Below are 23651 nucleotides of genomic sequence, written 5' to 3'. Positions count from 1 at the left end.
GAATCCATTTTTGTTGGCCAGCCATCAATTTCCACGTAATAGGTATAAAGTTAAAAGGATATGATCATCCAAAAATATTAAGCCATGACTCAAAAATTAAATATATGTAATTACTTATTCCCAGAATATAATCCATTTAGGACATTGCAGAAAATGGTTTTTTAATGAAATGGAACTTTGCCTTTATTTCTTAAATGTCTTTCAATTGAAAATAATCATTGATGGGAATGTGGCAAGTCACTAGTATCGTTATTTACATAAGAATGCCTCTGGGTACCACACATCCCCCATTGGCATTCTTTCTAAAAAAAATGGGGGTGGCTGCAGCCCAGTGGCTTTTTTGGAAGAGGGTCCATCTATCCCAAAAAAGGGAGGAAGATCAACTGGATGATAGAGGACAATAGAAGAGAATCTCTGTAGCTCAGGGCTGAACTGTGGAGTCCTTGGTGCTCTCTGAGCTTGGTTGTTTTCCTGCAGACATTTCACTACCCAGCTAGGCAACATCATCAGTGCTAGTGGGTGTGGAGTTTGCTCCCTGTTTATATACAGTAGCTTGCCCTGCACAACCAAGCTCAGAGACAACCAAGGAGTGATAGAGGACACTTTGAAGGCCTGAAAGTGGGGAAGATCCTTATCCATATGCCCTCTTACAAATGGTTGTTCTGTGACCATCTTTTGGAATAAGGCCTGTGAGCAGCTGTGATGGGCAAGGAAAATTTCAGAAATGCCCCCCAAAGTTGGGGGCCCGTGAAATGGGATTCCTTTGGGGATGGTAGCCAAAATCTGGCTCAGATGAACCTCTCCTGTTCAGAGGCTGCCTACCTATGAAGAACAGGCTGCAAGGAATGTTACAGCCCTCCCCAAGATGATTTTCTAGAATTGTGTTGGCCAACTTTGCAGCAGACTAGATGGGCCAATGCAGTCGCATTCTTCTTGCCTTCTTAATGGTGCGCCAAATCATATCGGCCTCTTTTCCATCGGCCTCCAGACCATTCACACGGAGCTCTCGAAGCTGGCAAAGAAGCATGCTGACCAAAAGAGCATTGAGACAGAGATGTACCGCAAGATGCTGGGGAACCCTAAGTCCAACACCCCCCCAGCGAAGTGCAAAGATAAGTCCTCCCGGGTAGGTGGCATGGAAGAAGTACCCACTGGGCTGGAGGTGGGGAGAAAAGGGGAAATTGATTGGATCTCTTGCATACTATGGCTATCTTATGAGCATAGAAAGCAAGCGGGACGTTTTGCAGGCCATTGTGTCTCTGACCCTTTGAACTGACGCAGTGGCCTACAGAATTTGCCACGTGCTTTCTATGTTCATTTTAAGATGTTGCTTTCTACCTTCAAAGCTTGAACAGGTTAAGGCCTGTTTGTCTAAGGCAGTGTTTTTCCAACTTGGCGACTTTAAGATGTGTGGAATTCAACTCCCAGAATTCTCCAGCCAGCATGCTGGCAGGAGAATTCTGGGAGTTGAAGTCCACACATCCTAAAGTTGCCAAGTTGGAAAAACACTGGTCTAAGGGAATGTCGATCTGATTATTCAGAACGACAAGAGAAGCCTCTAGAATGACATTTCTGTTTCCAAAGGTACCCATCAGATATGCAGAAAACAATTTTCTAATCTGTCTTTGAATTGTGTAATGTGGTCCCATATCACCTCCCACTCTCTCATTTTCAGAAAAGTTGTTGAAACACATCTCTTTAATATGCTTAATTGTTTGCAATACTTTAGGATAGTCTCATTACTGGCTTTATTTCTCTTTTGGATTTTTTTTCTTTCCAATCGAATAGAATAATGGAAAGGAATTATAGGTAGTCTTCACTTAGTGACTACAACTGAGACTGGCAACTCCATCATGGGACCGCGATGGACTTACGACATCACTTCTCATTTGGTTGTTAAGCAAGTCACTGCGGGTCATTAAGTGAGACAACACGTGACCGCAATTAGCAATTTTACTGCTGGCTTCTCCATTGACTTTGCTTGTCAGAAGCCAGTTGTGAAGCACGCAAATGGTGATCACATGACCATGGGGCACTGCAACAGTCATAAAAGCCCACTGGTTGTGAAGTGCCCAAATGTCGATCATGTGACCGTGGGGATGTTGCGATGGTCATAAATGCGAGGACTGGTTGTAAAGTTACTTTTTCAGCGCTGTCGTAACTTCGAACGGTCCCTAAACATGGCGATCATTCAGCGAGGTCTACAGTACCTGTAAAGGGGGATTAGGACTCTGTCCCTCTGTCAGTCCATCAGAATGATAACTTTGGGGGTGAGGGGAGAAGCTGGTAAGAAAAAGATGGGGTTTCAAAATGGGCTGGATCAGGCTAGAGGCTGTGGAGGGGAAAAAAACCAGAAAAATATCCCAATGCATCCCCATGGGAGAGGCAGTGGGGCAGAGTGTCTTCAACTCCTCCATTGTAAGCTCTCTCTTTTCCCAGTCCTGGGACTCTGAGTGGTGCTGTTACTAAGGGGTCAGAAAGCATTTGCGAAATGTTCCCAACCTTGTTTCAGTGCTTGTCCCACTGTGATTACAGGGTTTGCTAGGCAGAGCCCGTTCCAGGCGTGACCTGCCTCATTATTGGAAGAATGAAGTGAGAGGGTGGTGTTGGGGAAAACCAAGTTTGCGAGTCTGAACTATGGAGCAGAAAAACGGGGGGGAAATGTAGGGAGCCGCGTAAAGGGTGTGATTTCAGTGGTCTTGATTGGGCTCCATAAGATATGCCAGTTCCTGGGTAAGGTGTCTTCTGTTCTGGCTTTTGGCAGTCACCTTGTTTTACCTTGTTCTCCTCCCCAGACCATCCCTTGGAAGTGGCTGTTTGGGGCCACTGCTGTAGCGCTGGGGGGCGTAGCCCTGTCGGTCGTCATAGCCGCCAGAAACTAAGGCCAGCCTGCGGGTGATGACTTTTGAGGGATCAGGCCTGGAGACTCGGCCCTTCCTTCCTCCCAGCTCCTGCCCCTCTTCCTCCACCTGGCCCCTCAAGGACCGGTATACGACTTTGGACTGGTGTACCCCTCTGGACTGTAGGTTGACTGAGTTGGGTGGGGACAGCAGACTTGGCTCTCCTGCCCAGAAAGACTTCCCAGCCTCCAGAGTTGATCGGAACATCCACGAACCCTCTGCAGGAGATGCCTGAGGTGGCAAAGGAGACCTTTGCGCTCTCCGGGTCTGCAGAGGTGAGAAGAAACCCAGAGGGTCTGGGAGCATTTTGTGGGAGAGGGCAGGGAAATGGGCCTTGGCTGGATGCTCCATTCACTTCTCACTCTCTCGCTTTCTCTCTGTCTCTCTAGCTTGGGTGGGTTTTCTTCTCCTTGCACTTTAGGTGGCCCAGCAAAGGTCAGTCGAAATGAAGGAAGAGGTATTGCTGGTGACCACCTGGCTGGGGGAAGAAACCAGGGGCTGCAGTGAGTTGCCTTGGCTTTAGAACAGACTAGGAGGAGATGCTTAGAGGCTGTTTAGGACTGGCCTTAGGCTGTGTGTGAGAGGCCCAGGACTGTTGATGTGCTCCTCTATGCTCAGGATTGGTTGGGGCACGTTGGATGGATCTTGGTATGATCCAACAGCCTCCCACAAAAGCTTCCTTGCAGGACCCCAGGAGTCCTCTGGACTCCATTTTGGCTCGCCCAGCTCTTTGAAAACATGCCTGCCGGGAATGGGTCTGGGTAAGCATCACCTGGATTGCTTTCTTTTAATTGTCTTCGGGAAGCCAAGTCAGGAGCCAAGGGACCTCTCCATCTTTGCTCAAAATCAGCTTTTAAAACTTGACTGGTGGCTTTTCCGTGACTTTCTCTCCTTCTTACGCCACCAACCTTATGTTAGTAGCAGCGGGAGCCACCTGAACCCACTTCTGCTTCTCTTCGGTACAGTTTTTCACTCTCTATATACATTTTAAACTGTGAACCGCTGCAACATCGTGTTCTAATAAAGTGACATCTCTCAGCAGTTTTCCAAGTGTTTCTTTTATTCCCAAAGCAACTGAGGGCTGTGGGGGTGGGGTGGAGCGAGTATGGAAAATGCAAGGCTTCTCAACCTGTCAGGTGCAACCCCTGGGGGAGTTGGTGAGTAACTTGGTGGAGGAGGCTATGAAGTCAAAGCCTAGAGCAAGTTTTGATAGCGCTCCCACTTTTAACAGTATTAAGGCAGCAAATGTATTGCAAAGTTCGAGAATCCATATGATACATAAGGATTTAATTGTTGAATTAGTTCTTGCCTGGTCCATACCTCAATGCAGTGTTTCTCAACCTTGGAAACTTTAAGATGTGTGGACTTCAACTCCCAGATTTCTCTACCCAGCATGGCTGGCTGGAGAATTCTGGGAATTGAAGTCCACACATCTTAAAGTTCCCAAGGTTGAGAAACACTGCCCCAATGGAATCGTTACTTATCCACTTATCATTCATCTGCTTCATTCATCTTTAGGAAGTCATAGTACTGTAAAGTTTGAGAATCCTAAAGTAATGAAACGTGGACAGGGAGGTAAGAGAAGGAAGGAACAGCTCTTGGGATCTTCTCAGCCTCCCCCAACCTAGCACCCTCTGTCTGGGCAGGGACTGACCACTCCCAGGATGGGGGAATCCTTAAACCGAGAGCCACTCTGTGTGCGCATCTTAAAGGGAGAGAGGGAAAAACTCTGCCACTGAAAAACCAGATTCCTTGTGCTCACCACTGGGCTGGCCTGCATTACTGTTTCCTGCAGGGTTTTTTATTTTCCCCCATTTGATTTAGAGCAGTGTTTCTCAATCTCAACAACTTGAAGATGTGTGGACTTCAACTCCCAGAATTCCCCAGCCAGTATGCTGGGAGTTGAAGTCTGTGTATCTCAAAGTTGAGATTAAGAACTACTGGTTTAGAGGTTCCTTTGCTATTATCTTCCCCACAAATTTGTGAAGACCCTTTGAAAAAGCGCATGATGGAGTCGATCTGTGTGGTTTCCAAGCACTGGCATTCACATCCATGAACACAGAGGCTTAACCTGTGAAAGGTCTTATAGGAAGTCTGAAGTTGTCCAACAAATCCACTCCTCCTCCTCGAAAGCTAGCTAAGCCACCATCCTGTATTTTGGTAGCAGATCCCACAACTTAATGAAAGTCATGCCGGAGCTCCTGCAAAACCATCCAAGCAGAGATTTGCACCCAGTCCTGTAAGGCAACCTATCACCTTGTCTGCTATAGTAAAGTTTTACTAGCACTCACAAGGAAACGGTTTAAAGGCCTTTCTTAATCTGGTACAAATATAGTTGAGCTACCTCAAACAGAGGCGCCTGAAAGTTTCTATAAATATAGATGACCTACCAGATCAGATGCCTCTACCCACTCAGATGCTTCCAGAAAACTGACAAGCAGGAAACAATTGTTCAGTTTTACTTTGGGATGAAGTAGCTGCTATTGATATATTTAGAGGCAGCCCAAAGCAAAGGGGAGCAACTTTCGCCCTCTCACGTACCACATGGGCAATGGGTGGGAAGGTGTACTTATGTGTATACACTCAAACATGGGCACATGTGCGCTCACGTGCCCGCATGCGCTCATTCCCACTTCCATCTCGGTGGGGAATTGAGGGCTTAAACCTTTTCTTGGGCACAGAAATTGGCAGAGTGTGAAGTGTGCAATTTAAATGGGGGTGGTCTGTTCAACCACCCTTTCAGTGCACTCTTCTTTTAAATCGCTCATAGCAAGCATTTCTTTCAAATTACATCATCAGAAGCCCACTAATGACTCTCAAGACTGGAGCATAAGAGCCCCAAAGACAGTGCACATAATAAATTCCCCCCGTTTCCACATCCTTGGCAGAATTGCAACACTGAGCAAGCCTGCACAAAACTTCCCAGTGGGCTGTTTAGCCTAGCATACCCACTAAGGAATCCACTGGCCACCTGCCTCTTCAATGGTGACCCAAGAAGATGCTTCTGTAAACTCGCAAGTTATTCTTCCCCACATCCTCAAGCATCTGCCATAGACTGCCTTTGGATGAGGATCCAGGCACTGCTTAGTAGATTTGACATTTTCTGGATTTTAAAATAAACCACAGGTAGTCCTCATTTAGTGACAATTGGGACTGGCAACTTGGTCATTAAGTGAAGCCATCACTAAGTGAAACCAACTGTGCTTATGATCTTACTTCAGCTTTCCTTTTCTTAACAGACCTGCAAAGATCATAAAAGTAAGGATTGGTCACAAAGTTACTTTTTTATCACTGTTGTAACTGGTCACTAAATGAGTCAGTCACTAGAGGAGGACTACCTGTACATTGGCCATAAACTGACCATCTCCCCATCTTCCTCCCAACTGCCAGTAATTGAGCAGAATGAGCCTGATTGCATTAGGAGGAACCACTGACACAGCAAGACGCTAACACAGCTGCAGTAGCCTGTGTGAGGTTTGAGCAAGTGGGTAACCAGCTCTACAGAATGCCAATTTCCGAACAGAAGAGGCAAACTACGTAACTTAGTTTGCTGCTTCCCCTCCTCACAGCCTTCCACAAGGTGAGAATGTGATTATTCCCGAGGGTCATTGGGAATTACTTGTATACAGCAGTGTTTCTCAACCTTGGCAACTTTCAAGGTGTGTGGACTTCAACTCCCAGAATTCCCCAGCCAGCTTGCCCAGGTTGAGAAATACGGGTATATAGCAGTGATCCCACTTTTTACAATTCTAGTTCCTTAGTTGCTCTTTAAACACTTTATCCTGATTTTGTATCCTCTTTAAATACATAAACTCTGTAAGCCACTTAAGAATCCGGTTTCAGGCAGACCGATGAATTTTTAAAAATCAAAGGAAGTTTATTCTTTAAAAAACTTGACAAAGTTATACAATGTTCACCTTTGTGTCCTTATACAGAACTCCTGTGCTTGCTCGGTCACACTTTATCATAACTTAAAGAGTTCAACTGTCCATCTACAGCAGAGCCCAACCCACTCCTCCCTTCGCAGTCTTTCCTGCACATCCTCTGGAACCTTAGTTCAACCCACAGCGCTGGAGCAACGTAACACAACATGCAGAAATCCATCCACGTGTAAATTGAAAGAGGCTTTATTGTGCGCAAGGAACGAAGGAAGAGAGTCAAGGCTCGGCTGCCCAGCCCCGGAGAGCCTTTCCAGCCAGCCACTGAGCCTGCTCATTTGCATAGGGGGATTGTAAGCGCGGTGCTCAGGCGTCCTTGGGCTTCTCCTCTGCGCCGAGACTCGAATCGGCGGCTGGCTTTACATCGATGGGGATGGCTTGCGGCGCGGACGCGGCCGAGGCCAGGCGCGTGGCTTCAATGCACAGCTGCCCGTCCGGGTTCAGAGAGCACGTGACGGCCTGCAGGTCCACATCGGGCGGCAGCAGAGTCTCCCGTCGCAACTCTTGGTGTTCCACCCAGCAGCCGCCGTCTTTGCCGTCGCTCTCCCGTTGGCGCTTGGCGGTCACCGTGATCTTCCTCCCCTCCAGGTTCACCGTCATCTCCTCGGGCGTAAAGCCGGCCACGTCCAGCGAGAAGCGGTACTGCCCCTCCGGCTGGCCCGTCTCCGCCGGCGCTTCCTTCTGGCCCCCGCGCTCCCAGGCGGGGAGCGGCGACGCCTGGAAGAAGGCGCGGCTCATCCTCTCCATCTCCTGGAATTGCCTCTCCACGTCGTGCATCACGCGGTCCACGAAGCTGGGGCTGGACGGCCACAGGAGCCTGCACGCCGGCTGCGGCTCGCTGAGCCAGACCGGGCCCAGGGACAGCGGCCAACGCCGCAGCGGGAGCATCCGAAGCAGGACGCGAGAGTAGCTCGCCATTGTGTCAGCGTGGGCAAAGCTAGCGAGGACAACCTCCCGAGAGCTCGCTGCGTTTCTGGGTAGCTTGGCGGGCCCCGCCGCCTTTTATAGCCCGCCCAGGGCCCGCCTCCTCAGGCTGATAAGCAGCGCAGTGGACGGTCTTGGTTGGGTTTCAAAGGTGACGCAACGGCGTGTAAGATGTTTCCAAACACGTCTGGAAAGGAGGCGGTGGTTCCAGGGTCGCCGAGAAAAGAGGGCCGCTTCGCGAAGAGGTTCAGTCCTGGCAATGCCAGCCCCACTTGCTCCTCAGATTAGCCTCAAGGGCAAACTAGGCAAAATGCATTAGCGCTCTAGCAGCTTCTAGAAAGGTCTTGTCTCGTCAGGAGACAGGCTGCTCAGCTCTCTTTCACACACGTGCAAGCTACACGTGTTTGCAGAGGTGGCTAGCCTTGGGGTGGTGCTAATATTTCCAGGAGCTGGCCCACTGCTTTTGGGAAGGGGGCCCAGAAAAACACCGCCAGTGTGGCCTCTCTTTCAACCCCTGGCCATTCCCCTCTTCGCCCATTCCAGCTGTTCTGTACAACAACCCTGTGGAGGAGAGTCAGCACTGCTTTCTTTGAGGGAACGCTAAAAAGAAAAGGCTTCCCATCCCCATAGAAGTGTGGATGGATGGGGGAGGGGAGTTAAGTCTCCTATGCACAGAGATTGGCAGCTGGAAGGGAGGCAAACAATTTAAATAGGGTGAGCAAAGGTCTGGAGTCTTAATTTGGCCTTCTGAAGAGGCAGCAAACTCACAATAACATCACAGGAGCAGGTGGATTTAAGGATTAGAAAGCCTTGGAGAGACCTTCTTCCCATCTTTAAAATCACTGCAAAAGAAAACAACAACAAATGATTCTTTTTTTGCTGCCATAATTTTAACAATGTGTTTTTTGCCCATTATTCAGGGTTTTCAGGAGGAAGCGGATTGCCTTACCCATAACTGGCAGGTAGGTAAGGCAAAATTGTGTGAAAATGGGCCATTTTGCCACCTAATTTTAGTGACACGCTCTCAAAGTGCTGGGGTGGCCCTTACAGAGATAGGAGGGGACACCTAATGCCCCAAGGCTGTGGGTTGCTGCTCCTTGCTGGTTAAGGAGAGATCAGCTGCAATATGTCACCCTGTCTGCCCACCTTTCCTTTTTAAATTGCATCCACAACAGGGCATCAAACAACTGAGCATGACCCAGTCAGGAGCCCGGGCACACTGCAGAAGAAGATGCTGAAAATCATTTCTCTCTGGGCTTCCTTGTCCTCAGCAATATTGTGATTGATTGATTGATTGATTGATTGATTGATTATGTGCCATCAAGTCGTTTTCGACTCCTGGCAACCACAGAGATAGATTTTCTTCAAGACGATCTATCAATATTGTGACATTGAGGCTAACCGCAAATGAAGCTCCTGAGCACAGTGAGCTTTCCAGGTGAGAGAGCATTTTCTTTTTTTTTGCCAGGATGGTTAAAGTAATTGTGGTAGGTTTATTTATTCTATATTTATAATTAAGCATAGTGCAGTTATAGAATGATGCTCAGATGCCGCGATGTGTCTATACCTACAAAGATCAGAATCACGCAATCGGTGGCATTCCCTGTGACTCTCTGGGGACGACAGTTGGACCTTGAAGATGCTGGATTGGAAGAGTATTGACACTTCTAATGACACTCTTCTAGTGTGTGGTAGACCCTTGGCCTGGTAATTGGTTCAAGCACCATCAGGAGATCTTACAAATAATTGGGTGTGTATATCCCCATACCAGAAAAGGGAAACACTAAAGAATGTTCAAACTATCCAACAGTGGCACTCATTTCACATGCCACTAAGGTAATGCTCAAGATCCTGCAAGGTAGACTTCAGCAATTCATGGAGCGAGAACTGCCAGATGTACAAGCTGGGTTTAGAAAAGGCAGAGGAACTCGGGACCAAATTGCCAATATCCGCTGGATAATGGAAAAAGCCAGGGAGTTTCAGAAAAACATCTATTTCTGTTTTATTGACTATTCTAAAGCCTTTGACTGTGTGGACCATAACAAATTGTGGCAAGTTCTTAGTGGTATGGGGATACCAAGTCATCTTGTCTGCCTCCTGAAGAATCTGTATAACGACCAAGTAGCAACAGTAAGAACAGACCACGGAACAACGGACTGGTTTAAGATTGGGAAAGGAGTACGGCAGGGCTGTATACTCTCACCCTACCTATTCAACTTGTACGCAGAACACATCATGCAACATGCTGGGCTTGAGGAATCCAAGGCTGGAGTTAAAATCGCTGGAAGAAACAACAATCTCAGATATGCAGATGATACCACTTTGATGGCTGAAAGTGAAGAGGAACTGAAGAGCCTTATGAAGAAGGTGAAAGAAGAAAGTGCAAAAGCTGGCTTGCAGCTAAACCTCAAAAAAACCAAGATTATGGCAACCAGCTTGATTGATAACTGGCAAATAGAGGGAGAAAATGTAGAAGCAGTGAAAGACTTTGTATTTCTCGGTGCGAAGATTACTGCAGATGCTGACTGCAGTCAGGAAATCAGAAGACGCTTAATCCTTGAGAGAAGAGCAATGACAAATCTCGATAAAATAGTTAAGAGCAGAGACATCACACTGACAACAAAGGTCCGCATAGTTAAAGCAATGGTGTTCCCCGTAGTAACATATGGCTGCGAGAGCTGGACCATAAGGAAGGCTGAGAGAAGGAAGATCAATGCTTTTGAGCTGTGGTGTTGGAGGAAAATTCTGAGAGTGCCTTGGATTGCAAGAAGATCAAACCAGTCCATCCTCCAGGAAATCAAGCCAGACTGCTCACTTGAGGGAATGATATTAAAGGCAAAACTGAAATATTTTGGCCACATAATGAGAAGACAGGACACCCTGGAGAAGATGCTGATGCTAGGGAGAGTGGAGGGCAAAAGGAAGAGGGGCCGACCAAGGGCAAGGTGGATGGATGATATTCTAGAGGTGACGGACTCATCCCTGGGGGAGCTGGGGGTGTTGACGACCGACAGGAAGCTCTGGCGTGGGCTGGTCCATGAAGTCACGAAGAGTCGGAAGCGACTAAACGAATAACAATTATCGTGTAATGGCACTGGGTGACATGATTTCTAAATCATAGCTGATGTCTAATGTGTCATCTGGACCCAGCCAATTATGGTTAAGTCAATAAATCTTGTTAAACAAATCATGACTTAATGCTTAACATTATTTGAGGGACCACCTCATCCCAATTACATCTTTGTCTCATCAGACCCAGCAGAAAGGGTATGTCACGGGTCCCATCTACCAAGGAGTGTCATCTGGCAGGACCCAGGAGGAGATCCTTATCTGCTGCAGTGCCCACCCTTTGGAACATTATCCCACTGAGGTCAGGTTGGCCCCAACCCTGTTGACCTTCTGGAAGGGCCGTCTGGAAGACCTGGCTTTGCCATCTGGCTTGGGGATCTAGTCTTGTTGTCGGAGGGCCTGCTAAATGGTTGTATTTCCAGGAAAATGAATGGCACTTCTGCAGATTATGCTTTTTATGTTTTATTGGTTATTTTGGGTTGTTTTTTGTATTGGGGGGGATTCTTAACTCTGTAAGCCACCCAGAGTCACAATAGTGAGATGGGTGGCTATATAAATTCAACAAACGAACGAACAAACAAATATTTGCCTAATGGTGGTTTAATAAGCCCTAGTTGGCTGGCTTTGCATAGTGAGGAAACTTGCTGACCCAAAGATTAAAAAGCGATTTTCTAATTTTCTTGATGACTAATATCAAATCTTCAACTTTAGGTTGTGAGTTCTCTTGAAAAAACTAGGCAGAGGGAGAAAGTGCTGGAACCTCTTACACTTAGTTGCATCATTCAGGAATTTAGGCCTGTTTCCAGGTAGCAGAGGAACTGGTTCTGTATGTCTTTTTCTCAGCCTCCACCAGGTGGCAAAGTTGTTAAAAAAAATTAAGTCATTTAAAATCACGGCAGGTTACAGAACTGAACGTAATTATGGATTGCCTCTGGGCGTGCTTAAACAGTCCATTTACAGTGGAGATAACACTGGGATTATTTATAACTAGTGAGGCAACCTATTCCAAGTTGATTAAAACCCTAGGCTTCTATCATGGAATCAATCAGGCTTCTCCAAGAATCAAAATCCTGAGTGAGGAGTAAGCAGGGCAGTTGTATTCTTCCAGATGTTTAGAGTTACAGATTCCCTTCATCCCTCACTTGGATGGCCAGTGGTCAAAGACTGGAATGGTATTATTTGAATTAATGAATTACCAGTATTTCCACGTTGTTCTTCTCCAAAACAGCTCCAAGTGGTGTGCAACAGGAACAGTTAAAAACATCAAAGCCGCAGCAATTAAAATATATTATAACAAAACTAATTAGTGGAAGTAGATCATGAAAGAAAACCTAACATCCCCCAAATGTTCCCTTCCAAAGCCAGGTTTTCACCTCATTTTGGAAACACAGCAGGGAAGAGGTGCCACCATTGAGAAGGTCCTGTTTGTCACATTGTGTTCAGAATGTACAAAAACCTTAAATTTTCATGCTTGCTGAAACTGTAGAATATTTCACTGGGATTTTAAGATTCATGTACATGTATAAAGGAAGGAGAAGCATCTAGTGAGCTACGTTAAGAAAAACGTTACTTGTGCTGAGAAATATCAAACATCAAAGCCGCAGCAATTAAAATATAACAAAACTAATTAGTGGAAGTAGATCATGAAAGAAAACCTAACATCCCCCAAATGTTCCCTTCCAAAGCCAGGTTCTCAGTTGTGCTGAATAATTTTGGCTCCTGTTAGTTATTGTACTTGTGGAGCTTAAGATGGCCGAATTACCTTTCTTGTGCTGTTTAGCTATTGCATAAAGGAGTGAGTCAGCCATATTACTCATCTTACAGTTTTAAGAGATGCTCAACACTTGAGTTTCTGCAGAGCAGAAAAGAATCAAACTCATTTTTAAAACTGACCAGCAGACCTGGAGAAAGACCTAGTCTTAAATTGATATTCCCATTTTACAGATGAGAAGCACTGAGGCTGAGAAATGATTAGAACAAAGAAGATAAATGTTTATATTTGTTTACTTGCATTTTCAGGAAATGGATAGCCCTTGGTGAAGTACAACTTCTGCTTAATCATACAGAGATTTCCCAGTTTACATTCAGACAATCTCCAATATTCATCTTAGACCTAGTATCCAAACTTGTGGAATAAATCTACTTCTCAATTTACCCTTCAAGGAAATGTCATCCATTGATAACTGTCCAGTACTGTATAATCTATGTTGGCAAAGGAAGTATGTTGGTCTGAATAAATGGGACAATTCTCATTTTTCTAGCTAAACAAAACCCCTTTTCAACTCCTTTCCATCCTATTTATAAGGACTTTCTTATCAAGTTCTTATCCCGTAAATTGAATTCTTAGACATTGGGACTGGCTGATTCAGTAGGTAAAGCTGTTCACAAAGCTGATGAACTTTTTTTTAAAAAAAGAAGAAAAACTGGCAACCTTAACTGAGCAGCAAAAATATAAATACAGGACTGAGAACCAATCTTTCCAAAACCCTTTTACCAGGAGTGACCAACTTGTCCACATCACTTTATCCCACCTTTAATTATTCTACATTCCAAATTTTCCATAACAATTCTGGTAAATGAATAAAATTCTGCACTAGCCCTGCTACACTCCCCACCCCACCTCCCAGTTCATCTGAGAACTGATTGTCCACCAGGACGTATAATTCCATATTTAAAATATTTATTAGCAGTGCACATTTCTCCATGATTTCCAGCAATTTAGTTTTTAAAAAGTCTCTTCCATCCAGCCTCCTTCATCCTTGAGCCCGATTGTCTTCTGTGGGTGTGGACTCTTCAGCCGCTGGTTGAGCTTCATTTCTCACCCTGTTGACTGCAATGGGCACCGTCCTCATGGCCGAATCTGCCACGGGAGCTTCAATGCGGAGCTGTCCATCGTGGGAGATGAAGCAACTGAGACGATCTCGGTCCACGCTCTGTGGCACGTCCCACACCCTCCGGAAGAGCTCATAGCGGAAAGGGCCGTTGGGCTTCTCTGTGGCCTTCCTGCCCGTCAGAACCACCTTCTCCCCAACCAGCTTCACCACCAGTTCCTGGGGGTCAAATCCAGCCATGTCTTGAGTCACTGCAAATGTGTGGTCGGTGTTTGCTGCCTCAAAGCTGTGGATGGTCTCATGACTGGCCGTGCTACTGGCCGTGGGCTGCCAGTTGCTGGTCAGGCGCTCCCACATAGAATCCATCTCCCGCTCCAGCTCCTCGAAGAGCGAACTGGTCCTGGGCCATAAACCTCGGCTTCGTAGGGGACTCTGAGGTGCTGCAAGGTGCAGTCGGCACAGCATCTTGGTTTTGAGGGGCTCCTCTTCTCAATAAGCTGAGCCTGGTGTGTGTCTCTATGCTGGAGAGCTGCTGTATGTTCTGTCTCTAGGACTCAGCTTCCTTTTATACAAGCCTCCGCCTCACTGGAATATTTTTGCCCTGATGCTTCCTGTGGTAAAGAATTCAACTGAGCGCTTAGGCACTTCATTACAATTACTCAGCCACCCAAACTGGTACCATGAGACAACCCCCCCAATTTCCAGCTCTGGCCTCATTTCTTTGGCCTGTGCCTGGTTTATAATTAGGATGGGCTTTCACGCTCACTCTTTCCAAAATAGAATCTGGGCTCATTCAAGCTAGACCGGGAACAGCTGCTCCCAGTAAACCACCACGCAATGTCGCTTAAGAACTAAGGCCTTTAAAGACTAATCTGGTTTTTCCCACACTTAATATTTTTCCTTAGGTATAAAGTGGATTGGTGTTTCATTTTTATAACCCAAAGACTGGCTTTAGAGAGTAACCCCTCCCCAAATCCAGGCCTTTGCAGATGCATTATAATCAGAAACCCTAGAATTTCATGGTGAAGGCACTTGTTTGGAGAAGCCTGTCAGAGGGTAGGAATTTTACCTAGGGCCAAACTAGACAGGGTCTATCCTTTTAAAAATATTTTAAGCAAGGAGATTTTTCCTTGCTGGAAAACAATTCAAAATAACAGAGTAGACAAAAAGCAAAAATAGCTGTGTTGGTTGTAAGGAAGGTGTCCAAACCTGTATGAAAAAAATAACACTTCAAGACAAAGGAAAAGATCTCAAAATAAGAGAAAATGACTCACTTTACGTTATTTCACAGGCTCCAAATTAAATATTAGCAGAATCTTAGGACTGTGATACTTCATATATTACATTTAGCCACAATGTGGCTTGCTCGATTGTGATTTCATGTGTATCCATCCTCTGTGGCCTGTAAACCATGCTTTATGGCTGAATGTAACGTGTGATCACAGGTAATGATGGCTTATTTCACTAATCAGGATTAACTAAACCATAACTTAGTGTGATTTGTGTACCCATTGTGTTTTGTAAACCATGCTGTACTATATTGCTTAATATGATGTATAAATCAGCCTTGTGTGGCGTAGAGGGGTAGGCGGCAGTATTGCAACCAAAACTCTCCCCATGACCTGAGTTCGATCCCAGTGGAAGCTGGATTCCCGGGTAGCCGGCTCAGGTCGACTCAGCCTTCCGTCCTTCCGAGGTCGGTAAAATGAGTACCCGGCTTGCTGGGGAAGGTGACGACTGGGGAAGGCAATGGCAAACCACCCCGCTATAGTCTGCCAAGAAAACGTCACGAAAGCGGCATCCCTCCAGAGGGTCAGCCATGACTTGGTGCTTGCACAGGGGATCTTTCACCTTTCACTTTCATGATGTATGAACTGGGACTTATTCAGTAAACTGCACTTAAATAACCACAGGTTTGCACAGTGAGTGAATCTAGTCAGCAGAGGTGAGAAATAGGTACTTAAAGCACAAAAATATGTGACCTTTTCTTGCCAGTGATGACATTTGGCTGTTGAATGATGCACTGGGAACCACACTAAAAAGAAAAAGAAAAAACTAGGCAGAGTCTGGAGGGGTGTTTTTCAACCTCGGCAACTTTAAGCTGTGTGGACTTCAACTCCCAGAACTCCTCAGCCAGAAAAATACAGCTGAATTCTGGGGGGGGAAGGATTGTAATAGTAATAAAGTTTGATAACGGAACCAAGTTCTGAGGGAAATAGTAACTCTCCTTCATTACATGTTCTCAAATGGAATCTCAAGATGGGGATTCCCAGTTTGGATCTCTGTCTCTTCCACGTGCAGGAGCTGACAGCTGCTAGAAGAGTTAAAATTGCCAAGGTTGAGAAACACTGGTCTAGAAGCCCTGGAGGGAGGTGGGTGATAAATCTTATCAATAAGCATGGTTCCCCACCCTCCCATGTATTTAATGTTTCTTCCCTCCGTTGTCACATTAAAAAAATATTGGAGGACTCCAGATGTCAGCCGGAAATCTTGCAGAAGGGTCAGGTTGTATACACCTGTCTTAAAGAAAGCTGGGTTAGCAGAATTACAAGCATATCCCTCTTCTCATCAGCAACCTCTCAGAGGATATGCCGTTTGGTTCCAGATACCAACTGACATCACAGGAGAGACTCGGTGTGAAGCATGAATACAACTCATAGCATAGGAATACACACACCCCAGCGTCACTGCGTGCTTCTGGAATATTTTTAAGCAGCTGTATTCATCTTGCAGGATGTAGGACAGGGCTGCCAGTCCCCCAGCACTCTTAAAATAGAGGCTGACGCAGAGCCCACAAAAGAGTCCCATCCCTACCGGAAGGAACAAAGGTCACCAAGGCATTTCCGCAACAGCTGTCACAGCCTCTTCTTCTATGTGCTACAGAAGCACCGCGAAGCCACTAGCACGGTGTTTCTCAACCTTGGCAACGTTAAAATGGGTGGACTTCAACTCCCAGAATTCCCTAGCCAGTCCATCTTAACGTTGCCAAGGTTGAGAAACACTGAGCTAGCAAGAACCCTCACAGGCTGGAAAGTGGCACTTCTAAGGGTGCCCCTTCTTGGTAGGAGCTGGGAAGAATCAAAATCAGTTGCAGCCAAGTGGCTGTTGGGCTTCCTACAGCAGGCACGATCAAAGAACTAGAAATCACACAGGCTATTATACGGAATTATTTATTTATTTATCTATTATTCAAATTTTGCTACCGCCCATCTCCCCCAAAAGGAGTTTTAATGCAAGAATGAGGGCTAGAGTTCCAGTGGCATCCATGGTGTGTGCATGTGTGTGTGTGTGAAAATAGGCAAGATGGTCACAACGTTGTGATGAATGTCCTACCACTTCGTACACATGTATGATGTTAATGACTGCACAAAAAAGGTGGGGCTTGGATCATACAGCCACCTTGCTGCTTTTGACTCTCCCCGGCTGCTGTTTTAAGGTACAGAATCATGGAAACTGCAAAAAGGATTTTCAGCCGTTTATTAGCGTGGAGCCTCTTTGTATATTTTGAATCTCTTCTTCCTGAATTTTTCTGCAACCTGGTTTGAGCTGCCATTATCAGAGAAGCCACTAACAAACTCTGCCACCTGTTGATGCTTCATGTCTACATTTCTCACCATCTCTCACAGTAACAGAAAACCTTTTAAACCAAGTTTTAAATGAAACCCAGCATTATAATTCCATAGTATATCCATAAACTAGAGCAGAGGTCCTTAAGCTTTTTGCATTTTTAATTTTGGGGTCAAGGGTTACAATGTGTAGGATGCCTCTGGGGTGCAGTATTTCTACATTTTAGAACTGCATTAAACATTGTTCTTACTATGGCAGTAAATACATCATGGTGTATATGGTATTAATGCTTTGGTGTAATTTTAATTGCTAGTTTTGTACTTGTTAATTTTGATTGTAGATGGACTGTGCCCAGGTGAGGGTATAAATAGCATCTTTGTTTGTCTGCATTGAAGCTTAACCTATTTTATCTTCTGCCAGAAATTGGTGGGAAATTACACTGCCTTTATTCAGAAGTTTTAAGTTTGCACCACAAAAAAAAAATCAATAATTTTAGGATTCACAATAAAGGTATGTGAATTATGCCCCCACCCCTCCAAAACTTTGGATTAGAGCAGCATTTCCCAATCTCAGCAAATTTAAGACATGTGGACTTCCATTCCCAGAACTCTCCAGCCAGCTTTCTGGGGGGAAAAGACTCTTACTTCAAAACATGGTGAGCCTGCTCTTCTGATAATTCATTCTGTGATAGTTATAATGGAGGAGGATTGTGGCAGATTGGCTTAATAAAATGGGTAAACCTAGTCTTCCCCAAACAGTGGTTCGTTGGGGATTTTTTTTTTTTTTTTTGCTTAGCATGTGTACAAACCAGGAAAAAGATAAAGGGAAAATATCTCTTGAGCTGCACTCAGCTTCGGGTGACTCCATGGACATGTCCATGTTGTTTTCCTAACAGTATAGAAGTGGATTGCCATTTCTGGTAGATGACTTTGTTTCCTGGTTGTGTGGGCTAGAAATCGAAACTGGCAGAACTGCTTGTCAAGTTCCCAAACCTCCACATTCCTAGACTGATAAACGCTGCAAGGGAACAGCAATACTGGTAGCACGTCAGCAACACCCAAAAGTATCTCATGGAATACTCAGCATTATTTATTTGCTTCATATCCTGTTTTACATTTAGGACCTCAAAGTAGTGTACACAATGCTTCCTCCTCTAGGTTGGACAGAGGTGGCTAGGCCAAAATCCTCCAGGGAGCTTCCATGGTTGAAGTTGGACTAAAACCTGGGTCTCTGTTCCAAATCCAGCACCTTAGCCACTAAACATAGGCAAAATGGCACTGCCTCCCTCTCAAAATAATAGAAATAGAAAACCTGGCATATATTCTGCGTGTTGGCAGACGCTGTAGAAAACATTTAATGCACCCATTTGGGATAGGATCAGCAATATACCTCACAATTCATATCAGTGCTTTTCAAGCTTGGCAACTTTCAGATGCTGGCTGGGGAAATTCTGGGAGTTGAAGTACACACATCTGAAAGTCGCCAAGGTTGAAAAACACTGATTTATATAAACTGGTTGCGTGCGCACATACACCTGATCTTTTGCAAAAGCACTGAATGTGCATTTAACAACAGGTCTGGTGGTCTTCCAGACGACCAATATACCAATGTACGGTATATAAGGAGCCCATGTACTGCCTGAACTGTACTTTGTGAAAAATAGGTCAAGGATTATACACGCTTATGCCTCTGCAGAAACCAGATGTCCAGTTTCTCCTGTAGTCCAAGCTAATATGGCGAGGGAGGACAGGGCTCAGTGACCACAGCAGCTTCAACCAAAGAAAGCTTGGCAGATGCCAGCTCCTGACTATGTCATCACCAAGATTGTGACGGGAGTGTCATAGATGGTTCATATGCCAAAATTTGCACTAGGAAAAGAACAGATAATACTGCCTTAACTGGCTGTATTAGCTCTTGACTGGAACAGCCAAGGAGAAATGTAGGCTCCTTCCAGAACTAAAAACTCCAATATGAGACTATATCCTCTAAAAATGATTTGTATCATCTTTTGCTGCAGCTGGTGGAACACAAGAAGGTCGTCTTAAGAGGCAGAAGCACGGTGATCTGAATTTCTGGCCCTTAGTTTCATGAAATTACCTTTGGGAAGGATCAGGCAAACTGTTGAATATACAAATATGAAAAATGAAGCTTTATTGCAAAATTCCAAAACAAACAAATCATTATGAAATAGCTTGTCAATGCAACAGCAGCACAGAAAAGGAAGAGCAGCTTCGGCACAAAAGTTGTAATTTCTCAGCCAGGAAAGAAGTCATCGAAAATCCTAATTACTCTAGAAAGAGGACAAAGTTATAGGTAGATTCATTTATTATGCAACATTGCAAGGTCTTTTTAAAGGGAAATATAGAAGGCAATAGGACTTTGCATCATTTGGGGAACAGCAAATATATAATATCCATGTGACAGCCCATTTGATCTAGTGGTTAAGGCATCAGGCTAGAAACCAGGAGACGTGAGTTCTAGTCCCATCTTGGGCACGAAGCCAGCTGGGTGACCTTGGGCCAGTCACTTTCTCTCAGCCCTGGGAAAGAGGCAATGGCAAACCACTTCTGAAAAAAACTTGCCAAGAAAACTGCAAGGACTTGTCTAGGCAGTCTCTGAGAATCAGACATGAATGTTTGTGTGTGTGTATAATGAATGAATATATGAATATATATATATATATATATATATAGCGGGATAAAAATTAAATAAATATCCACGTGCATTGCATGCAGAAAGCTCTTGGTTCTAGGTGGAAATCTCAGGTTGCTGGGAAGGACTTTACAGTGTCTAAGTATGTACAGAATTGCCCTATTATGTAAAGCTGAGACCACCTGCAGCATTGGGAACATATTTCCCAATACATGGACGTGGGACAGCTACAGGAAAAAAAAAAAAAACATCGCTTTTGATTAGAAGTAGACTGTGGGGGTGTCCCAAACTACTTGTGCTAAAGGGGAAAACTGGAATGTTTAAAATGCCATGGGAGTCAAAGGTTGGCCAAAGGGGTGGATGGATGCATTGAGTTTGGGTTCTTTCAACATCTTATTTTTGTGCATTGTAAGCCGACCAGAGTCACAAGTATCCATAAAACTTAGTTAAAAACATACCTTTCCTCCCAGGCTCCAGACCAAACATCCTTACAGCTCATCCTGCATCCTAGCCCAATGCTTGGGGGAAGAGCCAAGTCTTCACAGCCCTCTGGAAGGTTAAGAAGGTGGGGTCCCTCTGATCTCCAGTGGGAGGCTGTTTCAGAGGACTGGGGTGTCCATCAAAAAGGCACACCTCTGAGGTCCCATCAGATGGCAACATTTAAGGGAGGGGACCTGGAGCACACCCACCCTATTGTAGTTGGATGGGTGGATACTCCCAGGGAGAGGTGGTCCCACAAGTAACCTGGCCCTGTGCCATGAAGGGCTTTAAAGGTGATAGCCAGCACCTTGAATTGCACCTGAAAAGCAACTGGAAGCCAGTGCAGCTCACACAGCAGTGGTGTTACTTTGGTGAAATGTGGGGTACCCAAAACTGCATGTGCTGCTGCATTCTGGACCAGTTGTAGCTTCCGGATGGTCTTCAAGGGCAGCCCCATGTAGAGCGCATTGCATTAATCCAAACAGGTGGTGACTAAGACATGGGTGACTGTGAAAATATGAAAATATGGTCTCTGTTCAAGAAATAAAAGGATTGGATACTTGTCAGATCTGTAACCCACTCTTCCTCCAGGAATTCAAGGTTGGATAGCACTGTTCCCTCTTCCAGGTCTTCTACTCCCAAAGCACCCTCTGAGCTGAGAGATGGTGACTGGCTCACAGTAACCCCAAGAGGTCCCCATGGACGAAGGTGGCCTTTCATTAGAGCAAGCAAAGAGAGAATCCTTACCAGGGCAACTCGCTTCTGTCCAATGGTCTTGGGAGTCACTGCTATCAACTCTGTCACTCCCCTGGATGGATCTTGCCACGGTTTCTGTACTTTCGAAGTTCTTTCTGCGGCAGCAGCCATTGCTTGTCAGAAGACAGCGTTCTGGGTGCTCACTTCCATCCCCAGATGTTCGCAATGCTGCTCTTCCCTCTCCAGTGTCTCCAGGCTGGGGTGTTTCTGCTGCACTGCCCTCTCCATGTTGGCCCTGCTGTAAGAGTTGAACCACATATGGGTCAGAAGATAACCACAAGTTCTTCTGTGCTTGGAGGGGATGATCAGGTTGAGGCATGGCTGGGTTCTCCTGTAGTGCAGAGTTTACCTATGGTTCATTTAATGCCTCATAGCCAGCTGTGCTCACATGGCGCAGGAAGCCAAAATCAAACCATCTAAATGATGGCTTAGTGCCCTGTGGAGTGGGCTCTCCTTTGCAGGAGGTATTTTGTTAGAAGCCAGGAATACCTTACCTTACTCCAGTCCTCTGGCTGGATTCACACATGCTAAACTAGGCTAAAAAGAGATTGTGTGGTTTGTGGTTCAATGTGTTATGAGAACCAGGTCATTGTCCTAGCATTGGTATGAAGTAGGCCATCCCCTTATGATTTGATTCTTCTTTGGGCCTAGCACGAACATAAGAATTATGTCATGGTATCCTGCATTAGAGTTTAGCATGTTGTGTGAATCCAACCTATGGAGATGGGATTACTGAAGCGTGTGTGTGTGCATGTGTGAGACAGACAGCACGCAAATTGAAAGAATCTCAAGACAGCTCCAAATCACAAAATATTTGAGGATTCTTGGAAGAGATTACAAAGTTTGCCAAAATCTCATGTAATTTTTTGATACCTGCACCTAAAATCACACAAAGTGCCCAGAAATGAAAAAGACTGGCAACCCCTGACTTAGTGTGTGTTGTATCCCACCATTGTGATTTGGAAGTCACAATTCAAAATTTCAGATGTTGTGAGAACCCAGCCAATTAACATCTGTTCCATAAACGGTGGTTGTGCAGAGTATGAGCCCAACATCTGCTAAGCCAAGACAATATACTTTAAAAAAAATACCGGTGAAATTGGGTCTTCCTTCAGCATCAGCAAACTGTCTTTCTCCTCATATTCCAGATCAATCTCTGTGTCATTCTGTGACTTGTACTCCTCACTGTCAGTTTCTGACTTGGTGGGCTGGTAGAAAAGAAATATATTTACAAGACCAGCATGGAATGATTCCCCTTCTTCACAAAAAGTTCAAATCACTCTTGATTACAAAAGCAAGCAGAGTATAGTGACTAAGTAGGAAGATGTGGAGTCCTTGGTGCTCTCTGATCTTGGTTGTTTGCTTGCAGACGTTTCATTACTCAACTAGGTAACATCAACCCTGAGCTACAGATATTCTCTTCTGTTAGTAACAGCATCTTAAAACTGCCACCAATTCATAAACAAGCCAAGTTATTGAGATGCAGAGAGCCAGTCTGGCCTAGCGGTTAAGGTGCTGGGCTAGAAACCAGGAGTCTGTGAGTTCTAGTCCTGCCTTAGGCATGAAAGCTGGCTGGGTGACCTTGGGCCAGTCCCTCCCTCTCAGCCCAAGAGCCAATCAGGCATGGTAGGAGAGTTCTAGTCCTGCCTTAGGCATGGAAGCTGGCTAGGTGACCTTGGGCCAGTCCCTTTCTCTCAGCTCAATTTGGTGCAATCTAGACTAGCCTCCTTGTGGTGCACCCCGGGCAACGTGACTTGTCGTGGCTAAATAGTCTACACATCTGGCTGCTGGACCTCACAAGGATTTCCCAGCAAGAAAAAGCAGCATGAACACCGAACTGCTATGACTTACAATTTAAAAAAAATTGAGATGCAAAAGGTATGAACATTAAATTCATAAGCACACCATCATATTATAAGCAGCAGACACACACACGTGATATATAATATACACATATATATGTGTATTTATTTATTTCTCTCCAAGAAGAAAATAAGAGGTCTCAGTCTGGATTCAAACATTCTGCTATGCCAGGGTTTGCTAAAGAAATCACAGTTGGCTGATCTGTACACAGTGCTAAGCCAAAACATAAAGACCATGTTAAATCTCGGGGTAATTTATAATCGTGACATGAATTAGATACTTGAACATGGGACTGTCCCAGAAAATTGGGACTATTTGGCTGGGCTTGCACATTATACCAACTCATAGGTTGCTTAATCATAGTTTACTGAACTGACCCAATTGGCTGAGCGTACACCACCAGCAAAATAAACTGACCACATGGGAGACTCCCACGTGGACACTGGAAGCAAAGGATGCTGGGCAGCAGGGCTCTTTGGCTGGAGCCAGTAGGACTTTTGGGGTCACAGTACCTCATAGTTGAGATCCTCTGGATCATCATCATCTGGAAGTTCTTTCAGAAGTGTTTCTATCCAGCAGTGGTGCTCCTCCAGAGCAAGATCATCCTGCTTCCTTTTGTTCCCTTTCCTAGAAGGACTGACAGGCGATTTCAACATCTCTGCAAGGGAAGA

General features: G+C 45.3%; 3 protein-coding genes across 5 annotated transcripts in view; 1 reads left to right on the top strand and 2 right to left on the bottom strand.

The window, feature by feature from the left end:
• FKBP8 (FKBP prolyl isomerase 8) overlaps nt 1-23651 on the top strand; it is a 55484-nt gene that overhangs the window by 17971 nt on the left and 13862 nt on the right. For 2 of the 3 annotated variants that reach the window (XM_063290797.1, XM_063290798.1), the window contains exons 8-9: nt 989-1126; nt 2796-3944. In XM_063290797.1, coding sequence (XP_063146867.1) covers nt 989-1126; nt 2796-2882 — 225 coding nt within the window. In that variant the 3' untranslated portion in view covers nt 2883-3944. Of the gene's footprint in view, nt 1-988; nt 1127-2795; nt 3945-23651 lie in introns of those variants that run through there. The other variant, XR_010066966.1, reaches the window with a different exon arrangement.
• LOC134488392 (heat shock protein 30C-like) lies at nt 7117-7815 on the bottom strand. Its single transcript, XM_063290799.1, has one exon. The coding sequence runs from the start codon at nt 7754-7756 to the stop codon at nt 7145-7147; it is 612 nt and encodes a 203-aa protein (XP_063146869.1). The 5' UTR covers nt 7757-7815; the 3' UTR covers nt 7117-7144.
• On the bottom strand, nt 12821-14180 carry LOC134490844 (heat shock protein hsp-16.2-like). Its single transcript, XM_063294165.1, has one exon. The coding sequence runs from the start codon at nt 14125-14127 to the stop codon at nt 13585-13587; it is 543 nt and encodes a 180-aa protein (XP_063150235.1). The 5' UTR covers nt 14128-14180; the 3' UTR covers nt 12821-13584.

The sequence above is a fragment of the Candoia aspera genome, chromosome 1 (assembly GCF_035149785.1).
Source record: "Candoia aspera isolate rCanAsp1 chromosome 1, rCanAsp1.hap2, whole genome shotgun sequence".
Classification (NCBI taxonomy): domain Eukaryota; kingdom Metazoa; phylum Chordata; class Lepidosauria; order Squamata; family Boidae; genus Candoia; species Candoia aspera.
Note: the sequence above shows the minus strand (reverse complement) of the source record. Positions and strands in the feature narration are given on the sequence as shown.